This window comes from Glycine max, chromosome 6, assembly GCF_000004515.6.
Source record: "Glycine max cultivar Williams 82 chromosome 6, Glycine_max_v4.0, whole genome shotgun sequence".
NCBI lineage: Eukaryota > Viridiplantae > Streptophyta > Magnoliopsida > Fabales > Fabaceae > Glycine > Glycine max.
In genome coordinates, this window is record NC_038242.2 from 20,449,123 (window position 1) to 20,469,553 (window position 20,431).

The window sequence follows — 20,431 nt, forward strand, 5'->3', positions numbered from 1 at the left end:
CTTGCATTACAATTAGAGCTGGGCAAACATGCTTGGATTCGAAGGATTCATATAGGTCACCTATGAAACCCACAACCCGCACAGTATGAGTTTTATTTTTTGAACCCGTTTAAAAAGTGGATTTTTTAGGTCGTCCCGCATAACCTACAGGTTAAATGAGTTTTACCGGCAGACCCGTGAATATTTTAACCTTTACTAAAATAACAAAATAATGTGTGATTTAGCCAACATTTGGGTGCTTTAGCAAAACTAAAACCCTAAAACTAAAAATGTATTCACGCGACATATTCCCTTTCCCTATCTTCTTCACTTTAGTCACTTCTCTCATCACGCTCCACCATGCCTCCATGACTTCCACGGCTCCTCCATGCAGCCTTGCTCTCCACCACGCTGTCACTCCTCAGCCCTCATGCTCGTAGTCTTTCTCTCTCTCTCACTTGTAGAGTCGTAGTCTCTCTCTCACGTGTTCACAGCCTCTTGTGTGAATGTGGGCTGGCCTGCAAAACCCGCGAGCTATGCGGGACGGGTGCGGGTTAAAAAACAACCCTTTTAGAATGCAGGCTTTGCATATCTCATGAATTAAAAAACATATTGAAGTTGAATCATTTTATTCATCAACAAGTTCAAAATGAAGTTATTCAAATTGCGTATATTTGAATTCATGATCAATTTGATGATGCATTTAGTTAGGTGTTGCCAAATGCACAATTCATCTCTTACTTTTCAAACTTGGCTCAATCTATCCTCTTGACCTAGCTTGAGCTTGAAGTGGAATATTGAATGAAAGTTCTAAAATCAAGGAACGACTCTACTGTTAGTTCTTATAAGTTAGTTATATGTACCAAATTGTTGATAAATATCTTTGTATGATTGGTTTTTTCTTCTACTATATTTTAGAACTAGCATTAATATCTCCTAAATTCTATGTTAACATTTATTTTTTAGTAATTTTTTCATGCTATAATGAGTTGTAATACGTACATTATATACGTGTATGAACATCAAAAACATCTCAAATGGGTGACATATTACGTTAAAATGAAAACTAAAGTCTAAGAAATAAAAATAATTCAATAAATTAAACAACCAGTTGTGCTCTCACCCTTCTAACACTTATTGTAAGTGAAAACAAGGATCTCATTAACCAAATCATAGGTTAACAGGGTTCCTTGGAGGTTGTTACTGCCAATCACAGTAAGTGCAGAATCTTTTCCTTCAGCAAACGATAGACAAACTGTTCCCTCTTCAACTTGTAAGAGCAATTGGTTGTTGTCCAACTTGAAGGACACAAAATTTAGACCCGCAATATCACCATTTTGAAAGAAAAATTCAATGGTTGGATACACGTTGGTTGGATCTTCTTTGTAGCAAAACTCTAACTCTTCAAACCCCGACTTCTTAGTAAGGTTACCATTTGTTTTAAGTATCTCTGACCTGAACACACTATACGCTTCCCCTGGCAAATAGGTTAACACAGTTCCCATATCTATAACAATCCCACCATCATAGTTCAAGCCATAACCCCAAACTCTAGATTGAATATCCAACATGAACCCGTTAATGCTTATTCCCACAAATTGCACAAAGTAATAGTAAGGGTACCTATTGTTCTCACTCAAGGGAACCATAATAGAACCATTGGTGTTACCATTTTGGTTTGTTTTAGGTGGTTGTGTGTCATAAAACTCAAGAGAAGAGGGTTTCTCTGATCCAAGACTCACTACGCAAAATGAAAAGGCCTTTGCATGAAGTTGACTTTGCACTGAAAGTGGACCACGTCCAAGGCCAAAAACTCCTGAAAATTGAGTCCTAAAGGGTCCCTCATATGAGTCCCCACACCCCATTATAAAGTCCTTGACTTGAATGTTGGAGTGCTCAAAATTGAGGGTTTCAGTTACCATCATACCAAAGGAGCGAGATTGAGACATGTTGGCATAATCATATTCATATTGCATGTTGTACCTGTAAGATTTAATGTCTTATGTTAGAAGTATGTGACTTATCAAAGACTAATTAATAAATAATTGGATTATGACTTAAAGTAAAGTGATTTCTAAAAACAGTTATTATTTAATGAGAGTAATGATTTTAAGAAATTAATATCCACTAATATGAAAGTATTTTTAACCCTAAAAGAGTCTAAAAGGAAGACTGATAAGAGAGTGAAATCTTGATTTCTATCTCTCAAGCAACTTAAAATGCATCAAAGATTCGTAGAAGTTTTGTTATAAAGAAAGGTACATATATTATTTCCTATTAATAATGATAATCATTAATTGATTCCTAGGATTTTGTTTAATTTTATATTATAAAGATTCCTAGAAAGCTATAACTTACATACCTACAAGTCCATCCAGTGCAGTTTCCAAAAATGCCCCTCATCATAGGGATGAGGCACGTGTCGGAGTAGCAGCCAAGTTCTTTGAAGGAGGTTGATGCACGTGTGTTGAAGGGAGGGCGTTGCATGGGGTAGCAGTTGCTGCAAGGGTCGCATTGGAACCATGTGATGGGGCTCCCTGTGTCAATCATAACGAACACAATTTGCACTGGGGTACCCACCCACAAGAACATTGCGTAGGCATCATCTGCAGAATATATATCTGATATGACTTTCGTGTTAGGATAATAATGAAATCTTGCATGTGGCTTGAATGTGTCATATTTCAGCATTGCCCTATTGTATAGTGGGATGCTGAGTATGGTAGCAGAGTGGGATAGAGGAATGCTTGTTATTAATAATGCACACCAAAATGTCAATAGAATATTCATTTTGGCAATTAGCTAATGGCAAATTGCTAGTTGTTGGAATGCGCCCCTTTGAGGAGTTTTCTTAACTTTTTACATATATTGTTTTGTGAGAAATCTGTGTCATTTGAGATGAGCCTTGGGTTTTGTTAACTCATTTCATTTGCCTGGCTCACACGAAACGTTAGAATGATCGTTAGTAAACATTAGGATAGCATGTTATGCCACTTATTTTTCATTACAAACCTACCCGCTCTCTAATGTATACATCAGTAACTTTCTGTATTGATTTATGAACAAATAAATTAATAACACAAAAAAAGGTTATTTATTGATAATATAAAAAGTTTTTAACAATCATTCAATTACATCTCATCATACAATAAATTTAGTAATTTTTAAAATAATTATCTTAAAATAATTTAAATGATAATTTATAATTAAATAATAATATAAAACTATTTTATATTATCTGTACTTATATATTAAACTCAATTAATAATACATGTACAACTTTAATAAAGATTAAATATGAGACCTTGCACTAACTACCGGTTCATCTCATTACTAGACTAATCTTAATGAGTAATATATAATATTTTTTATCATCTTGTAATAATTATCTTAAAGGATATATAAAAAATATAAATTGTGATTGATTGACAACATATTAAAAATATATGCCAATTAAACTAAAAGTTTTACCAATAAACTTCTTTTTTCCTAAAAATATTTCTAACAATTACTTACTTTACTTAAAACTTATTTTAACAAAAAAATAACGGGATTGATTGATCTCACAAAAATAAAACAACCCATGATTGATGCAATTGTTTATGTACTTAAAGATGATTAATATAACTTTTTAATTGCACCAATTATTTACTATGAGGTTGCTAAATCCCCTTTTTATATGGGATAAATTAGATAACCCAAAAATAATTCTACAAAATTCTAAACCCAAAATTTTGGTAAAAAACAATACTATATCTAATTCTATACATAAAACATACTTACCTAAATTATCAAAACTAATAAAAATAATTAGATTAATTAGTTTATAAATTTTAATTTTATTTTAAGACTAGTCATGTCATTAAATAATTTAAGATATGATTATTTTTCAAAAGATAAATTTTTTGACCAATAAATATGTCTTATTTTATTAATAGCTCAATAATACATTTTCTTTTATGGAAAAAAGAGAATAATCATTAGAGATAAAAAAATAGCAATAAAAAGTTTTATATTTTTTATAATTAAGATAAAAAAATGTTGTTTTTTTGTTTTTTATATGCAGAAGACCGAATATAGTATTAAAATTACTTGTGGATGGAGAAATATAAAAAAAAAAAATTATTTCTAACAGGGTTAAGCAAAATGACAATGACAGCTAGCAGTGTTAAAACGAAGTGCATTCAACCGCTGAACAAAAATGATACAAACGACAAAAACGAAAGTAACAAAGACGTAAATTCAGAACGTCCTCTGATGCCTATCTTGACAAGACTTACCACTTGGCCATTGGAAAACACTAAACGACAATGTTGAAGTTTGCTAATTCCAAGTTTCCAACCAGCAGCTAATTGTATTTTTATTTTTGGGTTAATTTATATTTTTGGGTTAATTTTTTGTTTTTAAATAAATATAAGAAACTTTATCCTCCTTCAACGAGGGATTGTTGTTATTTGTGATGTTTGATCCTATTTTTGATTCCCAGTGGATATACTAATCACCCGGTTCCACACTTCACACCAATGGATCGCCTATAACCATTAGTCTGTTATCATAATGAACTATAATATCTCAAAATGCAGAGTTTAATTTGTAAGAATTAATTTGAATTTGATTTGCACAAAATATATCACTAGGAATCAACATAGTTCCATAATCCAATCAAAAGATCACATTTGTAAAGATATCTCAAGATCATCATCAAACACATTAATTTATTTATTGACATGGATCATTTTAGTTTGACCATAGAATAAAAGTTTCAAATTTAAATTTTAAGTATATAACCGTATTAAATACTTTGGAAGAATTATATCGTCCAAGATAATCTTATCGGCTTAAACAAAATCATCTTCCATGAAAGATATATGTTATCTTAAAAAGAAATATATGGAGATCTTATAGGAAGGTTAAAGACCCTAATGACATTAATTAAAATAATAGTAGCAATACCCAAAAAATGCAAAGTTGAATTGCTAACCAAACTTGAATTTAATAGTTAGGATTAGCAGTTAACAGTATCTCTGACAATACTAATTGCTGTGACTTCATTAACATTTTTTAAACATTAAAAGAACAAGTTGAACCACGTCGCGGCCATTTTCAATGACAGGTGCCAAGAAACTATTCGTCACATGCCTAATCCTTAACATATTAATTTTGAGTGCATACGTGATCCCAAATACTACTTAATATTATTATTTAAAACACAACAAAACCCACACTTACTTCTTGTCCTATTGTGGATAATTTTATATTTTTTATTAATTTTAATAAGAAAGGTTAAATAATACTAGTTGAGTGAGGAGAGTCTACTTCAAAAATGAAATCAAGTTATAATCGTAAATTATAAATTTTAAAATTAAAAATTGAATAATTTATTATTATATACTTCACTAAAATATTATTATTTACATGTATCAAATATCAAATTCATAGCATTTCAATAACAAAAAATTAAAAGTAAATTAATGTGATTTGTTTTTATCCATAGGAATTAAATTCAAATACAAGAAAATTTATAATAACTAACACACATTTCTCAACCAATTAAATTAGATCTTTTTAGTAGAAAACTAGTGATTTTAATTTTCAATTTAGAAGTATAACATATTCTCTCTTTTCCACTTTTTAATAACATGTCATAAATCATTTTTATAAAGAATGAGTAATTGATTCAAGTAACATATATTTGATTATTTTTAGGTAAAGTTCTAAATTTGAGTGTTGTCTGTGAAACTTTTTTCACTAAAAATGTTGGTATCATATCATATTGTGTATCATATTGTGGCAATTTGAATAAGATTGTTTCCTAATTTGAAGGAACTTGAGGGAAATAGATTTTCCCTTAAATTAGATATTTTTCCGGTGGTGGTTAATCTAGGAGTAATGCGAGACATAATATAATGACTATGATGGTGAAACCTACATAGACTTTAATGTTCAAGTTAGAAAATAATTTTGATAAGAGTAAGTCTTGTATTTATGTGAGCAAGATTGACTAAATATAAGATTTACTCTTGTCAAAATACAATGTTTACTCTAACAAATTTATGCTTACCCATAATTATATCTTGGTGTAAAATTTGAGAAATTGTTAAATGCATGTTATTCTAATTAGATTAGACAACCAAGGTTGTCGAATGATATTTTTAAAAGATTTAGTCAGACAAGACATGATTAACATAATGAGTAAAATAAGAATTATCCAATGATTTTTTTAAAAGACTTGATATGATAAGATATAATTGATATAATGTGTAAAACATGTAACTCTTCCTAAAAGGATATAATCTTATAATTATAGTTATTATTTTTCCCTGTGACTTGTGTTAGAGTGGATTTATGGAATAATTTGAGGAGGAAGTCAGTCTAATATGATAATTGACCATATTTTGTGATGTTCCATTTTCTTAAAAAAGTTTTACTAAAATATCATATATCATTTCTTAACCATTAGGATATGTTGAGTCAGTTCATTGGACTAAGTTTGTTTAGGGTCACAACCCAATTTAAAATATTTCTAATGGAAGATACCTATCATAATATTATAACTTACCAAAATAGTTTCATTTAACATTGATATAAAATTCATTGTAATTCTGGTGAACAAGATTATTCATTGTAATTATCTCAAACAAGGTTACTTTTGAATTCCATTACATGAACATACATATGTATGTGTATATAAATAGGATCGTGTACAGACATTTTGGGGCCTAAGGCGAAAATGTTAAAGGGATCTTTTTTTTTTACAAGAATTTTAAAGAGATTTAGTATATTATATAAAATATCAATTTTTATATTAATCTTCTAACTTTTTTAGCTGCAAAATCATTTATGAGAGTTTTATAATCAAACAATTCTAACACTTCACTTTTAATAGATAAAATAGCTAACTCATTCAATCTATCGTGTAACATTATTGATTTTAGATATGATTTAAGCAATTTTAATTTTGAAAAACTTCTTTGAACAGTAGCAACTGTTGCAGAGATTGTCAATAAAATTTTATATGCAATGTAAACATTTGGAAAAGAATATAAAGTTTTAATATAACTCAATACTTCTATTGGTGTGATAATTTCTTCTCTTAACACTTCTTTTAGTACTTTCAATTCTGAAAATAAATCAAGACCATCAATATCAGAGTATTCATTAAACCTTAAAAACTTTTCAAGATTAATACAATATTTTTTCAACTCATCCTCATCTAAAGCTTTAATTTTTTTGGAATCAAATAAAAACCAAAAATAGTCTCATATTGTAAAAATTGTTCAAATCGTGTCTCAATAGAATTAATTGATTGATCTAATATGTATAAAAAATATTCAATACGAAAAGATTCTTCAGGTGAATGTGTGATCTCATTACTAATAGATTTTTTTTATGAACAGAAGATGAGGAGATGAAAAAATGTGAAGAATGAAATCTAGAAAGTGAGATACATTAGTTAGGAAATTGAGATGGGTTAAAGGAAAGTTAATAGGGATTTACTTTTTTGGGATAAATAAAATACTTTAAATGACATTAATTATGATATTGGTTAATTTGTAAAAAGATGATATTGATTGACTAATTTTTAGGGAAGAGAGAGATTCTAAATTATTTTATTTTCATCAGTTAAAATTTGTTAATAGTTAATAATAAAAAATTAAGAGACCCTTAATTGTCTTGCACTATCCACGACCTTGTATATAAACATGCAATTCAGAAGGAATTATTATTAATTCTCTAAGCATAGTCTGTGAAACTGTAACACAGTAATTATAATTGCAATCACTTTCTTTTTTATTTATTTAAATATAGCAGCCAGGCACGCACATGACATTTTCCGTTCATATTTGCTTGGGGACTATTAAATTCAAGGTCAATCAAGAATGAAATAATAGACACAAACCATGAGAGAGAGACAAAGACAACTTTGTCTAAGTTAAAGATATATAAATAAAGAGCATTATAGAGAGGAATGTGTGGGGAGAGAGAGAAGAGGGAGCGAGAGAATGGATGTGAAGAAAATTGTGGTTGCTGTCGAAGATGTGGATGCAGCTAGAACTGCTCTACAATGGGCTCTTAGAAACATCATTCGCTATGGTGACATAATCACCCTTCTCCATGTCTATCATCACTCCACAAGATCAAAAAGCAAAGCACGTCTTCTACGCCTAAATGGCTTCAAATTAGCCCTCTCCTTTCAAGACATGTGCAACAACTACCCCAACGTAAGTACCCTTTTTTATGGTTTTTTTTTGTTCTGTCTCAATTGTTATGATGTTGATTTTGTTGTGTTCAAATTAACGGATATGTGTCATATATAATAATAGGATTGTGTTACAGACAAAGGTTGAAATTATTGTCACGGAAGGGGACCAAGAAGGAGCCAAGATCGCAGCCACGGTGCGAGAGATTGGAGCTTCCATGCTTGTGGTTGGACTCCATGATAGTAGTTTTCTATACAAGTAAGTCCAATTTGAAAACATCTCCAAGGTTTTGAGTTCAATTTCAAAAGATAAATGCATATTGGAATTAATTATTAGTACTTATTACATAGTTGTGAGTTGTGATGGATGGATGATGACATACCTTAATAATGTTATATGGGTCCTCCCTCTCAGTCCCTCTCCATAGAATTTATAGCTATTTTAGACAAAATTCTAGTTGAATTATCTCTCTTGTCATTGTCATCTTGATCTGGGTGATCAATGAAAACCTGAAATTCAAGGTTCTTTGGATATCATTTGGGAGAAACTAGAAAGAGAAAGGTTAGGTTCTTATTAGAGGTCAATTTCAACAACCTGATAGGTTCTGGAGATGATTTCGCTTTATTATCTATCTTATTCAGCAAGATCCTGGCCTTCATAAGACAACAGCATCAACATGGATATTAGTGGGACCTGGGTTTATTAATTGTCCAATTTGTGTTGTGTTAGTACTTTTTTTCTTTCTTTCTGCTGCTTTAATTTTGTAAGATTTATGCTATTGAGCTTCAAAAATTGGTCACGAAAATCCTTTGCAAATGCACGCGCCTTCTTTAATGGTGACAAAACCTTTTTAAAGCTTTTTGGATACACTTTTTAATCTGCTTTTCCTTTAAAAGAAGCACCCATGTTTTATTTACATGATAAGGTCATTTCTCTCTTGATGGAGCTTATTAGTGTGTTTAATTTGGTGGTAAAAATTATGTTGAATACAAAATCATGTGAAATCACCACAAAAAATCACTATTTGTTGTTTTAAAAAAATTATGGTGAGTTTAATTCATCTTATTACCAAACACGCACTTTATATGTGGCAGGACCATTTCAATTGCATTTGACACCTAATCACCCTATGCATTGTATTTTCTCAAAGCACATACCAAACGCATGCATTGATTTCAGTTTTTGTTTCTTTAATTCATTTATTTAATTTCACTTCTGCAACTTTGCATTATCACTAGGAGAACTCAAAACAGTGTTTTTATTCATTTTGTAACATATATAGATTGACAATGGCCCATTCCCATAATAGCATAGGCAGCATTTTCAACTGCAGAGTATTTGCAATCAAGCAGCCTCATGTGTCACCAGTGAGGCCCATGATATCTGCAGTGTCTGTGCTAGACAGTTCAACCAACATGGATTTTTCTCAAATTGATCTTTCTAGATTACAGTAAGTTTCGTGACAATATGTCTTACCATCAATAAATTCTCAACATATTCAATTCTTTACTAGAAATTAGGAATTTGGAGTTTAAGCACTATTAGATTGTTTCCTTGTGCATTTTAATTAATGACTTGTTTTATGGTTCATCTTCGTTTGTTTTAACCAAAAGGTGAACGTACCATGTTCATAAATATTTAGTGAATAAATCATCAATTTGGTCCTAAGACCGAGATTCATCATTTCTCTTAAATAGTTGTTAAACTAATTAAATTATATTAGTCATTAAAATATTATAAATATGTCATATAATCTCTCAAGTAATATTTTTTTCTTTCAAATCAGTTTCTTAGTAATTAGTATTATTAAAAATGTTTAAATATATTTTTCATACTTATATTATACTCATTTTTTTAGTTCATTATTTATTTTTTTATTATTTGATATTTTCAAACTTTTACTTTTGATACTATTACCTTATCATATTATCATTTAATAAATCAAGACTAACAATGTTTACTAAAAACAAAAATTTAAAAATGTCTAAAATAAATAAAAAAAATAAAAAAATTAGGTAGTAAATTAAATATATATATATATATATATATATATAATACATATATAAAAAATATATTTAAATCGGTTAAAAAATATTAATTTTGGGACTAAATTGATGTATATTTAATGTTTTAAAAATTATTTATATAATTTTATTAGTTTAAAGATTGTTTGAGAGTGTGATATTTTAGGAACTAATTTATTCAATTTTTAATTGTTATAAATTGATTGTTTATTCAAATGCATTGCAGAGTCCCTCGTACCCCTCCACAAAAAATTCCATACCGAATCTGTCCTAACCCATCTGCAATTATTTGGAGATCAAGGAAGTCTAGGAGAAGGTGAAGGAAACAATTTCGTACAGAAAATCTTTTCGATTAAAGTAGTCCCAAAAGTAATTTGGGTTCCTTTATTTATTTCTTTCTTCTGCTTTCTGATTTCCTATCATTTATGTTCACCTGCCACACGTACACCAACAAAAGAGTGCTGCGCAATTGTACATTATTGTGATAGTATAAAGGATCTTGTGATGTAAACATTACCTTGCTTCAGATTCGAAGAGTGGATTATATTTTTTTTGTTCGATTTATTTATTATCTTGTATCCATGTATTCCGCGCCGATTCTTGCCCCTGTTAAGTGCTAGACGCTGAAGATGTCAAGACAGTGTCGCACTGACAGTCTTCTCTTTCTTAATATATATATATATATATATTCAACTTATGAAAATGGAAGTTGTATGACTGTACCACTGAAACAATCTTATTTTTAATCGAAGTTTTTTAGAATCTCGGTTTATAGAAAGTTTTAATTTTTTTTTTATGAAATTAAAAACAAATATCGTGATGTACAGATGAAAAATTAAACAATGCAACGACAAAAACAAATTCAACATTAAAGCTATGAGATTTTTATGTAAACAATTTTCATATTTTGTGACCTTGCTTGGCCTATTTTTTTTTTGTCTAAATTTATATAATTTTTTTATATCTAAATTTATATAATTTTTTTAAAATTAAAATAATGTTGGACCAAAATAGGCTTGATTGAATTTTGACTTTATATTTCTTGACATCAGCATCAACTACAAAATATATATATATATATATATATATATATATATATATATATTGGTATTCTTTATAGCTTTTGTCGGACTTGTTGTGTTCACATGGCTTTGACTTTGTGTTGCAGGAAGGTATGGGAATTGTTTGTGGTCTTAGTTTTAGTTTGAGTTTTGGTGTGTTTTAGAGGTGGTTATCTCTATTGTGAGTAGAGAGGTTATCTTGTGTTTTATTTCTATTATGTTGGCACATCTTGTGTTTTTGTATTAGCGTTATTAACAATATTTTTTTTTATCAAAATATAAAATAAAATCTTGAGGTCAACATGACCTGATTCAGTTTGGGTCAAATTTTTTATCCACAACCTAACCCGTTAGGTCCGATCCATTTTGTTAGCTCCATGAGGTAGTGAATTGTTGGTTATGGATTGGGTACAAGTTTTCACCTTTCCCATGAATGTAGCTCTAGATCTTCCCTAAGTCACTTTCTCACTTGGTGGGCAATCTTACCTAGAGAGATCCCTTGACGTAAGAATTAGTTGAAAAGTTGCATCTAAATGAAGTTGTTTGTGGTTTAGGTCATGCCATAATTCTTTAGCTCGACCTTTGATGACAACCCAAACATGTCATCAGTGCCCTATCCAATAATTTGGGGATGTCCCATTCTACCAATTTTCCAAATACAAAAGACACTGACATAATAAATTTCTATTAAATATTTGAGTAAAACTAATATGTAAACATAATTAATTCTCTTAACTTTCAAGGCAACGGTGGAGACAACACTGTTATATTTTGATCTTTAAAATGAACACAAATGTATTTACGTTAATATAATCATCATGATGCACCAACAAATGTTGGTCTAGTTGGTAAGGAACAAACTCATCCCAAAAAGAACCTGAGTTTGATTCTTGTTATTGATGTAGGGACCTTGTTGGTAGGTAATTTGTAAGTACCTCCGTAAGTTCTCATTGAGCTAAGATGAAAAAAGATGATGGAACTCAATAAACCAAGAGGAGGGGGGGGGGGGGGTGAAATAGTTTTCAAAACAAAACATACCTTTTTTTTTTACAAAAAAACAGTTACAAAAACTTTTGTATGGATTGTATCACAAAAATATTTATGAATCAAACGTAATCAATATTTAATCAATCCACCCTTAATCAAGATCCTTCATTAATATCCTTTCTTTCACAAATATAAATCTTGAATCTTTTTTAAAAACTTGATTAATACTCGAATGAGAGAAAAAGATCAGATTAAGAGAAGAAAGACACAATCTTTTATACTAGTTCACTATATTACTAGATAAGCTAATCCAATTATCTAATCCAAAACCATAATTAGATTTCACTATGCATCAAGAATCCTTACAAACAATCACATCCAATCTACAATTCTCACCTTGGAAAAAGAGACTAAGGCATCCAATACTCTTACCCCAAACTAAAAAACCCTATTCTAGCATGCCCTAAGCAATTCATGCATAACCAAAAGACGTGTAAAACCATACACAGAAAAACGAGTAAAGAAAGATACAACCTGATCAATCTTTTTTCGCAAAAACCCTTGTTGGACTGAAGAAGTGTTCTTCATCAACTCAAGAGACACAATGCTTCTAAGAAAAAGTCTTCATAATCAAACGATTTAGAAGTTGTGAGTTACTATGTAGCTCTTTTCTTCTCCTTTCTTTTCACTAATGACAACTCGAGATCTTTAGCTCATTCAGAGGCTTAAGTGTTATTTTCGAGATATTGAGTATTCTCTTGTTGTATATGGAGGGGAACACAAGCTGATTATTTATAGAGAAAACAATTATAACCGCCTATAATCGATTAAATCTACAAAGTAATCAATTAATTCAATGAATTAATCGATTAGATAATCTTTTTAATTGATTAAAGTGTTCTTATCAACATCTGGAAATAACACAAGAACAATGTAATCGATTAGATACTCAAAGTAATCGATTAAAGTGTTCTTGTTCACTTTTGAACAACTAAACGAGAGAGAAACAATCGATTAAAGCAGAAACTCCTGAATAAATCAATCATTGTCTCAAACAACAATGTAATCGATTACTAGATATCGGTAATCGATTAAACCGATACGAGACTTAACTCTTCAAGCTTCAAATAACTTGTTGTAATTGATTACGATAGACATATAATCGATTAAAACAAATTTTTTGCCTTTTGAAGAAAATTTTCTAACTTAGAAACTTTTCTTCACACTAACCATGATGATGAATGATGCAAGACATATATCATATGTACTAAGATGCAACATACAAGATAACAACCAATACAAATGCCACTTAAGGGAGTTAAGCATGTAAAAGTCAAAACATCTTCAAGCTTTGGCCTTTATGTTGTTCACCATGTTGCTCACTCTATCTTTAACACAATGCTTACAACGACTTTGATGAACCCCCAAGAGGCAATTCACCTAAACTTTTTTTATAGAAAAAAAAACATCATAATGTGTCTAAATTAAATCAAAGAAAAATATGATTGTTTATTTTAGAAAAAATATTGTTAATGTATGTCCACTCAATTCATTACTTATTACATGTAACAAAAAAAGTTAAATTCATTAGAGGAGGCTGGTAAAATTGCTTCTATTCTGAAATCTTATGAAGTTGTCTCAGGTCAGAGAATAAACTACTAGAATTCAGAACTCTCGTGTATCCAATATTTGCTTAGTCCAAGAATTGATGAGCTCACAAGGTTGTTGGATGTAAAGGCAGTGGAGAGTCATGACAAATACCTTGGACTGCCTACAATTATAGGTAGATTGAAATCACAAGTTTTTCAGTACGTTAAGAAAGGGTGTGGGAAAAGGTGAAAAGCTAGAAAGAAAGAGTTTTATCAAAGGGTGGTAGAGAGATCCTCATTAAGTCAGTAGTGCAATTTATTCCTACTTACATAATGGGATGCTTTAAACTGCCAAAAACTCTTTGTGATGATATTGACAGGATGACTGCAAGATTTTTCTGGGGAGGATCTATGGATGATAGGAAAATTCATTGACTCAAATGGGGAAAACTCACTAAATGTAAAGGGCACGGAGGCCTGGGATTTAGAGTCACTATTGTGTTCAACAAGGCTTTGCTGGTGAGGCAATGGTTGCACTTAATTCAATTCAAAAATTCACTAGTTTCCCGAGTGTTGAAAGCCAAATACTATCCTCACTGTAATCCATTGGAGGAATCTCGGGGACACGGGCCAAGTTATATTTGATCGAGTATCATGTCGTCAAAGGATTTATTGGAGGAGTGGGATTAATAGAAGATTGGGAATGGTCGTAGTGTGTGCGTTTATCATGATAAAATGGCTAAAGCAAAACCACGAGGTGCTTAGTGTACTGTTTAGGGTCCACAAAATACATGTGACAAGCTATGTGGCACTCCAATGCACAAGTCAGCCCTAGCACAGGAACACAGACACATTTCCCTTAGCAGTCGGGCTCCCAAACTGACAAATTATCTCTAACCTTTTCATTATTTGAATGTTACAACTTTCTTATCACGTGCCAGGTATTCATTTATCTATAAGCCATACATTATCTATAAACTACGATTATCTTCTAGCTATTATCTACAAGCTAGAAATTATCTACAAGGGTTGTTATGCCACCGTAATAGCCCTTACAAACAAAGACCCACAACTCTCACTTCACTCTATGAGTACCAGGCTCCATTCACCCTTTTCATCACCTTTTCTCATGTAACTCATGTACTTACTTGAGCATCAGAGTCCTTTGTTTTGCAGGCCCCCCCTCTTGTCCTCTTAACAAAGACTACTCTCAGTCTGACCTGCGAGATCTTGGAGCCTACCTTGGCCATATCCATCCTGACATGGGACAACCCCATATTTTGGTTAGTATATTTGGTGCCCACCGTAGGGATGAGGAAAAACTTACCCAATGACCTCTCTTTTCACCCACGATTAGCACGTGGCCTGGCCTCAGATGTGAGACCCTTTTTGAAGGCTCCAATCCTTTCCCTACAACCATGTTAGATACTGATACTCTCCAACAACTCCAAACCCGCATTGCGGAGATGGAGCGACACCATGAGGAGGAGCTCAAAAAGCTGAAGGCTGACCACGACCAACTAGAGGCTCGTATGAAACGCCCCCAAGGCGAGGAGTGTTCGTCTCACACTATGCCTGAGTGCACTCAAGGGGAATCATACCCCCAACACACCGTCAACACCTAAGATGATCCTAGTCTCTCTTATATACACCATTCTGAAAGGCAGACTACTCATCGACACCCATTTGTCGATCGTATAATGGAAGTTGACATACCCCTAGGTTGGAAATCACTCAACCTAGAGCGGTACGATGGAACCACTGATCCAGATGAACATCTGGATGCATTCCTCACCCAGGCGAACCTCCATACCAACAACGGTGCAATCTTGTGTCATGTCTTTCCAACGTCCCTCAAAGGGGTGACATTAACCTGGTACGGAGGACTCTCTCCAAGGTCCATCGACAACTTCAACACTCTTGTTGAGTGCTTCAGTTCTCAATACACGACCAACCGATCTCATTGTATGACATCCACTACTTTGGTCAGCTTGCGATTAGTATATGATGAATCTCTTGGGAAATTCATGGATAAGTTTGGACGGATTGGTGTCCATACCCAAAATCTCAACCAAGAGGTAGCATTACACTCCATGCTCCATGCCTTATGGCCTACTAAGTTTGCGGACAATCAGTGCAAAAGACCCCATAGTAGCATGGACGAGTTGTGCGAACGAGCCAAATGATACATCCAGATGGAGGAGATGTCCAGGTTCAGAAATGAGGTTTGACAAGTTGAACAAAAGCACAAAAAGAAAGAATGAGGTACCAAGATTGACTCACATAAGTCGGACAAAAGGCATAAGCCAGACAAGCGTCAGCCTTTCCCAAAAGGGCCCAGGTATGAGCGTTACATGCCCCTGATGGCTAATCACACAACTATCCTTGAGGAAGCCTTCAATGTAGAGGTACCCATAAAGTTACCTCCGACACTTCCTCCCAAGCCGGGGTTAGACAAGACCAAATACTACAAATACCACCACAGTTACGATCACAACACAGAGGATTGCTGAGGACTAAAAGAAAAAATAGAAGAGCTAATACAGGCTGCGCTTCTAGCTTGTTGGAACAAGTGGCCTCGGAATAATTAAAAAGGGAAGGTTAAATTAATTATGAACGTGTCTTGACTAATTAAAAATTATCCTTCTTAATGTTACTAGATTCAATTAGGCTTTACTACTAAGTTATGAGAAAGTAAAGAACAAAAACAATAACTTAGACAAACATAAAGCGGAAATAAAAAGTGCACAGCGGAAAAGTAAAGAGTGTAGGGAAGAAAAAAGCAAACACAAGTTTTATACTAGTTCGGCAATGACCCGTGCCTACATCCAGTCCCCAAGCAACCCACGGTTCTTGAGATTTCCAATAACCTTGTAAAAACCTTTACAAGCAAAGAGCCACAAAGGATGTACCCTTCTTTGTTCTCTGTGAACAACCAAGTAGATGTACCCTTTACTTGAAGCGAATCACAAAGGATGTACCCTCCCTTGTGTTCACTATTACAACCAAGAAGCTACCCGTTTCTTACACAGAATTCTCAGACGGTTAGTTCTTTGAATTCAGTGTTTGGGCAAAGAATTCTTAGACGGTTAGTTATTTGAATTCAGTGTTTGGGCAAAGAATTCTCAGACGATTAGTTCTTTGAATTCTTTTGGCAAGAGGGAGAAGGAATGAAGGAGAAGAAAATAGAATAAGCACAAGTTTTTGCCCAATGAACTTTTATTGACAAAGCAAGTATTGAACAAAAACTCTTAGAAAGATGTTGAGAATAATTGAATGAATTCCTCTCTTTTTTAAAATTCGTGCCATGGTCACATATTTATAGCCATTTGATGGCTCTTGAAAAAACAAGTTAAAAGTTGTGACTCTTGGAAATTTTTTCAAAACTAGTCACTTTAAAAGTTGTGACTTTCTTGAAAACTAGTCATTTTAAAAATTGTGACTTTTGACAATTTATTTTTCAAAATCAGTCACCATTATAGTGTAATCGATTACACATCAACAGATGTGACTCTTCATATTTAGATTTGAAAACCAACGTTTAGAAACACTGGTAATCGATTACACAAGTTTGAAAATGTTTTATCACAAGTTGTGACTCTTGAAATTTGAAATCCAACGTTTAAAAACATTGGTAATCGATTACATGCCCATGGTAATCGATTACTACTTTGTAAAACAGTTATAAAACTGTTTGGGCTTCTGGTAATCGATTACTTCCTTCTGGTAATCGATTACCAGACAGTAAAAACTTTGGTAAAAGATTTTTCTTTGAAAAATTCTTTTGGGCAAATTGTGCTATTCAATCTTTTCTTTTGAAAAAAATCTTTTTATACTTATCTTGATGCTTTTCTTGAAGTTCTTGTATATCTTGAGTCTCCTTTTGAATCTTCACTTGAATTTTGATTATTGATTGAACGACTCTTTGATTCTTGAAACTTGTTTGACTGTTGATTCTTGACTTGAGTCTTTGGCATCATCAAAATAAACTTGGAAAATTTTGCTTCCACATAGCCCAGTTCGTAAAGAGGTTAGACAATCATCCAACTGGAGTAAGACCCGGAGGACACCAAGAGGATCAACATAAGAATCACAACGCCAAAAAAAATGGATAAAGCAGAATATCGAGGGAGACAAAGCCACCACCATCAAAGACGCAATCGACAACCTCTGCAAGAATGGGAAAACGATCCCACCTAGCAAATAAGAGGTATAATCAACACCATTGTGGGCAGATTCTCCTATAGAAGGCAGTCATGTCAGTCCCACAAGCGTTACCTCCATGCCATCTGGGACATTGACATTAACTGTGTCGATACACTATCATGACGAAGTCTCCCTCGTATCACTTTCACTATCAGAGACTTCAAGGGTATCAACCCTATTAACCAAGACGACCCCATGGTTATCTCTACCATAATCGTCAACTTCATGGTGTCCAAGGCCCTTATTATCCTAGGAAGCTCCACGGACATATTGTATTGGAAAATATTTCAGAGGCTCGAACTCTCATCTGATACAGTCCATCCTCACTCTGGACCTCTCCTCGAATTTGAAGGAGAAAAAGTATAGACCAGGGGCTATGTACATCTCATGACCATCTTTGGTCAAGGCCAGATCTCGAGGAGCTTTACAATCAAGTATTTTAATTGTTGACGCAAATACCTAGTACTTTGCTTTAATTGGTAAAAAAAAACTCTAAATGAGCTTGGAGCCATCATCTCCACGGCTCATCTCAATATGAAATTCTCTTCCTTGACAGGAGAGATCATGATTCTTAAGACGGATCAAAAGCAGGCATGACAGTGCTACACTGGAAGCCTAAGGGTGGCACCTTATCATCCCACTAGGGAACATGACAGTCCTTACCCCATAACAGGTGGTGGCACCCAAGTCATGAGCGTGAATGAAGGGTCTCCAATCCGAGCACTGACCATCTACGAAGCGAGCTTGGATGGCATATTTGATGTAGATCCGCATGTCGACACCGCTGACAGAGGCCCAAAGCTTATTGAAGAACTCATCAAGTACGTAGCTCAGCAGAGACCTCATCATCCATGAACACAGTCAAATAGTTGATGCCCTACACAGGAACGTGAACCTATTCGTATGGTAGCCATCTGAAATGTCGGGTATCCATTCCAACATTATATGCCACAAGCTTTCCATCTGTCCCCAGGCCAAACCAGTATCACAAAAGAAGAGGAAGATGGGATAAGAGCGAGGTAAAGAAGTCAAAGAGGAGGTGGACAAGCTCTTCAAGGCTCAATTTACCAGAGAAGTCAAGTATTTTACCTGGCTCGCCAATGTCGTCATGGTCTAAAAGGCCAACAGCAAATGGCGGATGTGCACCGACTATATCGATCTCAATAGGGCATGCCCCAAGGATGCATATCCTTTGCCCAACATCGATTGGCTAGTCAATGAAGCATCTAAGTTCCAAGTACTAAGCTTTATGGACGCCTACTCTGAATACAATCAAACCTGAATGCACGCTCTAGACGAAGATAAGACGACATTCATCACTGAAGATGCCAACTTCTGCTACAAGGTCATGCCTTTTGGCCTAAAAAATACATGTGCCACATACCAAAGACTGATGGACCGGATCTTCAAATAGTACATCAGTCGAAATGTCGAGGTCTACGTCAATGACATGGTTGTCAAATCTCAAAGCATAGCCCAACACGTGGCAGATCTGGAAGACGTATTTGGAGAAATCTACAAGTATTACATGCGCCTCAACTCGGAAAAATGCACTTTCGGGGTCAACGGAGGCAAGTTCCTAGGGTTCATGATCACACATCGGGAAATTAAAGCCAACCTTGACAAATGCACAACCTTACTAAAGATGTACAATCCTACTAGTGTCCAAGAAATCCAGAAGTTGAATAGTAAACTAGCATCCCTATCCAGGTTCCTCCTAAAGCTTACCAAAAAAGTGAAGCCATTCTACAAGCTGCTCAGGAAAACTGAGCCTTTCCTATGGGATGAAGCCTGCAAGCAAGCCTTCTTGGTCTTCAAGAAGACCATTACCACACCGTCGATCCTGAGTAAACCTAGGCCAGGAGCACCGTTACTCCTATATCTCACAGTAGCTGACAAGGTCGTTAGCTCCACCCTTGTACAAGAAGAAGGGCTTGAACCTACTTCATGGGAAACACCAGGTTCCCATCTACTTCACCAGCCGCATACTCCATGACACTGAGAAACACTACCAAATGATGGAAAAGGTGGCACTAGCACTCATTACCTCAGCCCAACGCCTCAGGCCATACATTCAAAGTCACCAAGTGATAGTCAAGACGAACTACCCCATCAAACAGGTAATGCGGAAGCCTGAGCTGGCAGGAAGTGTAACGACCCGCCTCGTCACTACAATATCACTACTCTAAACCACATAAATTTCAATTTTTTTAAATGAAAACTCTGTTAATTTTCTTAGGAAAAACGAGAGTAAATTTTTTTTCGCGATATACATTCACCAAACAATGAAAAAATACTTTAAATGAATATATATAGATATATAAACTCAGTACAAATCATTCATGTGACAGAAGGTAAATTAGTTCATTCATATAATTAAATAT

At 33.5% G+C, this 20,431-nt stretch overlaps 2 protein-coding genes across 3 annotated transcripts; one reads left to right on the forward strand and one right to left on the reverse strand.

Annotated features, from left to right (window-relative positions):
- Positions 1–1,106: 1,106 nt before the first annotated feature.
- LOC102668643 (protein ASPARTIC PROTEASE IN GUARD CELL 1) lies at positions 1,107–2,670 on the reverse strand. Its single transcript, XM_006581986.4, has 2 exons — positions 2,342–2,670; positions 1,107–1,962 (listed from the first exon to the last, which is right to left on the reverse strand). Exons 1-2 carry the CDS (start codon positions 2,668–2,670, stop codon positions 1,107–1,109), a joined length of 1,185 nt encoding a protein of 394 aa, XP_006582049.2.
- Positions 2,671–7,897: 5,227 nt separating this feature from the next.
- Positions 7,898–10,762, forward strand: LOC100778166 (uncharacterized). 2 transcript variants are annotated; one of them, XM_006581987.4, is made up of 4 exons: positions 7,898–8,201; positions 8,317–8,438; positions 9,490–9,630; positions 10,431–10,762. In XM_006581987.4, exons 1-4 carry the CDS (start codon positions 7,983–7,985, stop codon positions 10,522–10,524), a joined length of 576 nt encoding a protein of 191 aa, XP_006582050.1. In that variant the 5' UTR covers positions 7,898–7,982; the 3' UTR covers positions 10,525–10,762. The 2 variants fall into 2 exon arrangements, with proteins under 2 accessions (XP_006582050.1, XP_003527131.1); XM_003527083.5 differs by having other exon boundaries at positions 7,901–8,201; positions 9,463–9,630.
- The last annotated feature ends 9,669 nt before the right edge of the window (positions 10,763–20,431 follow it).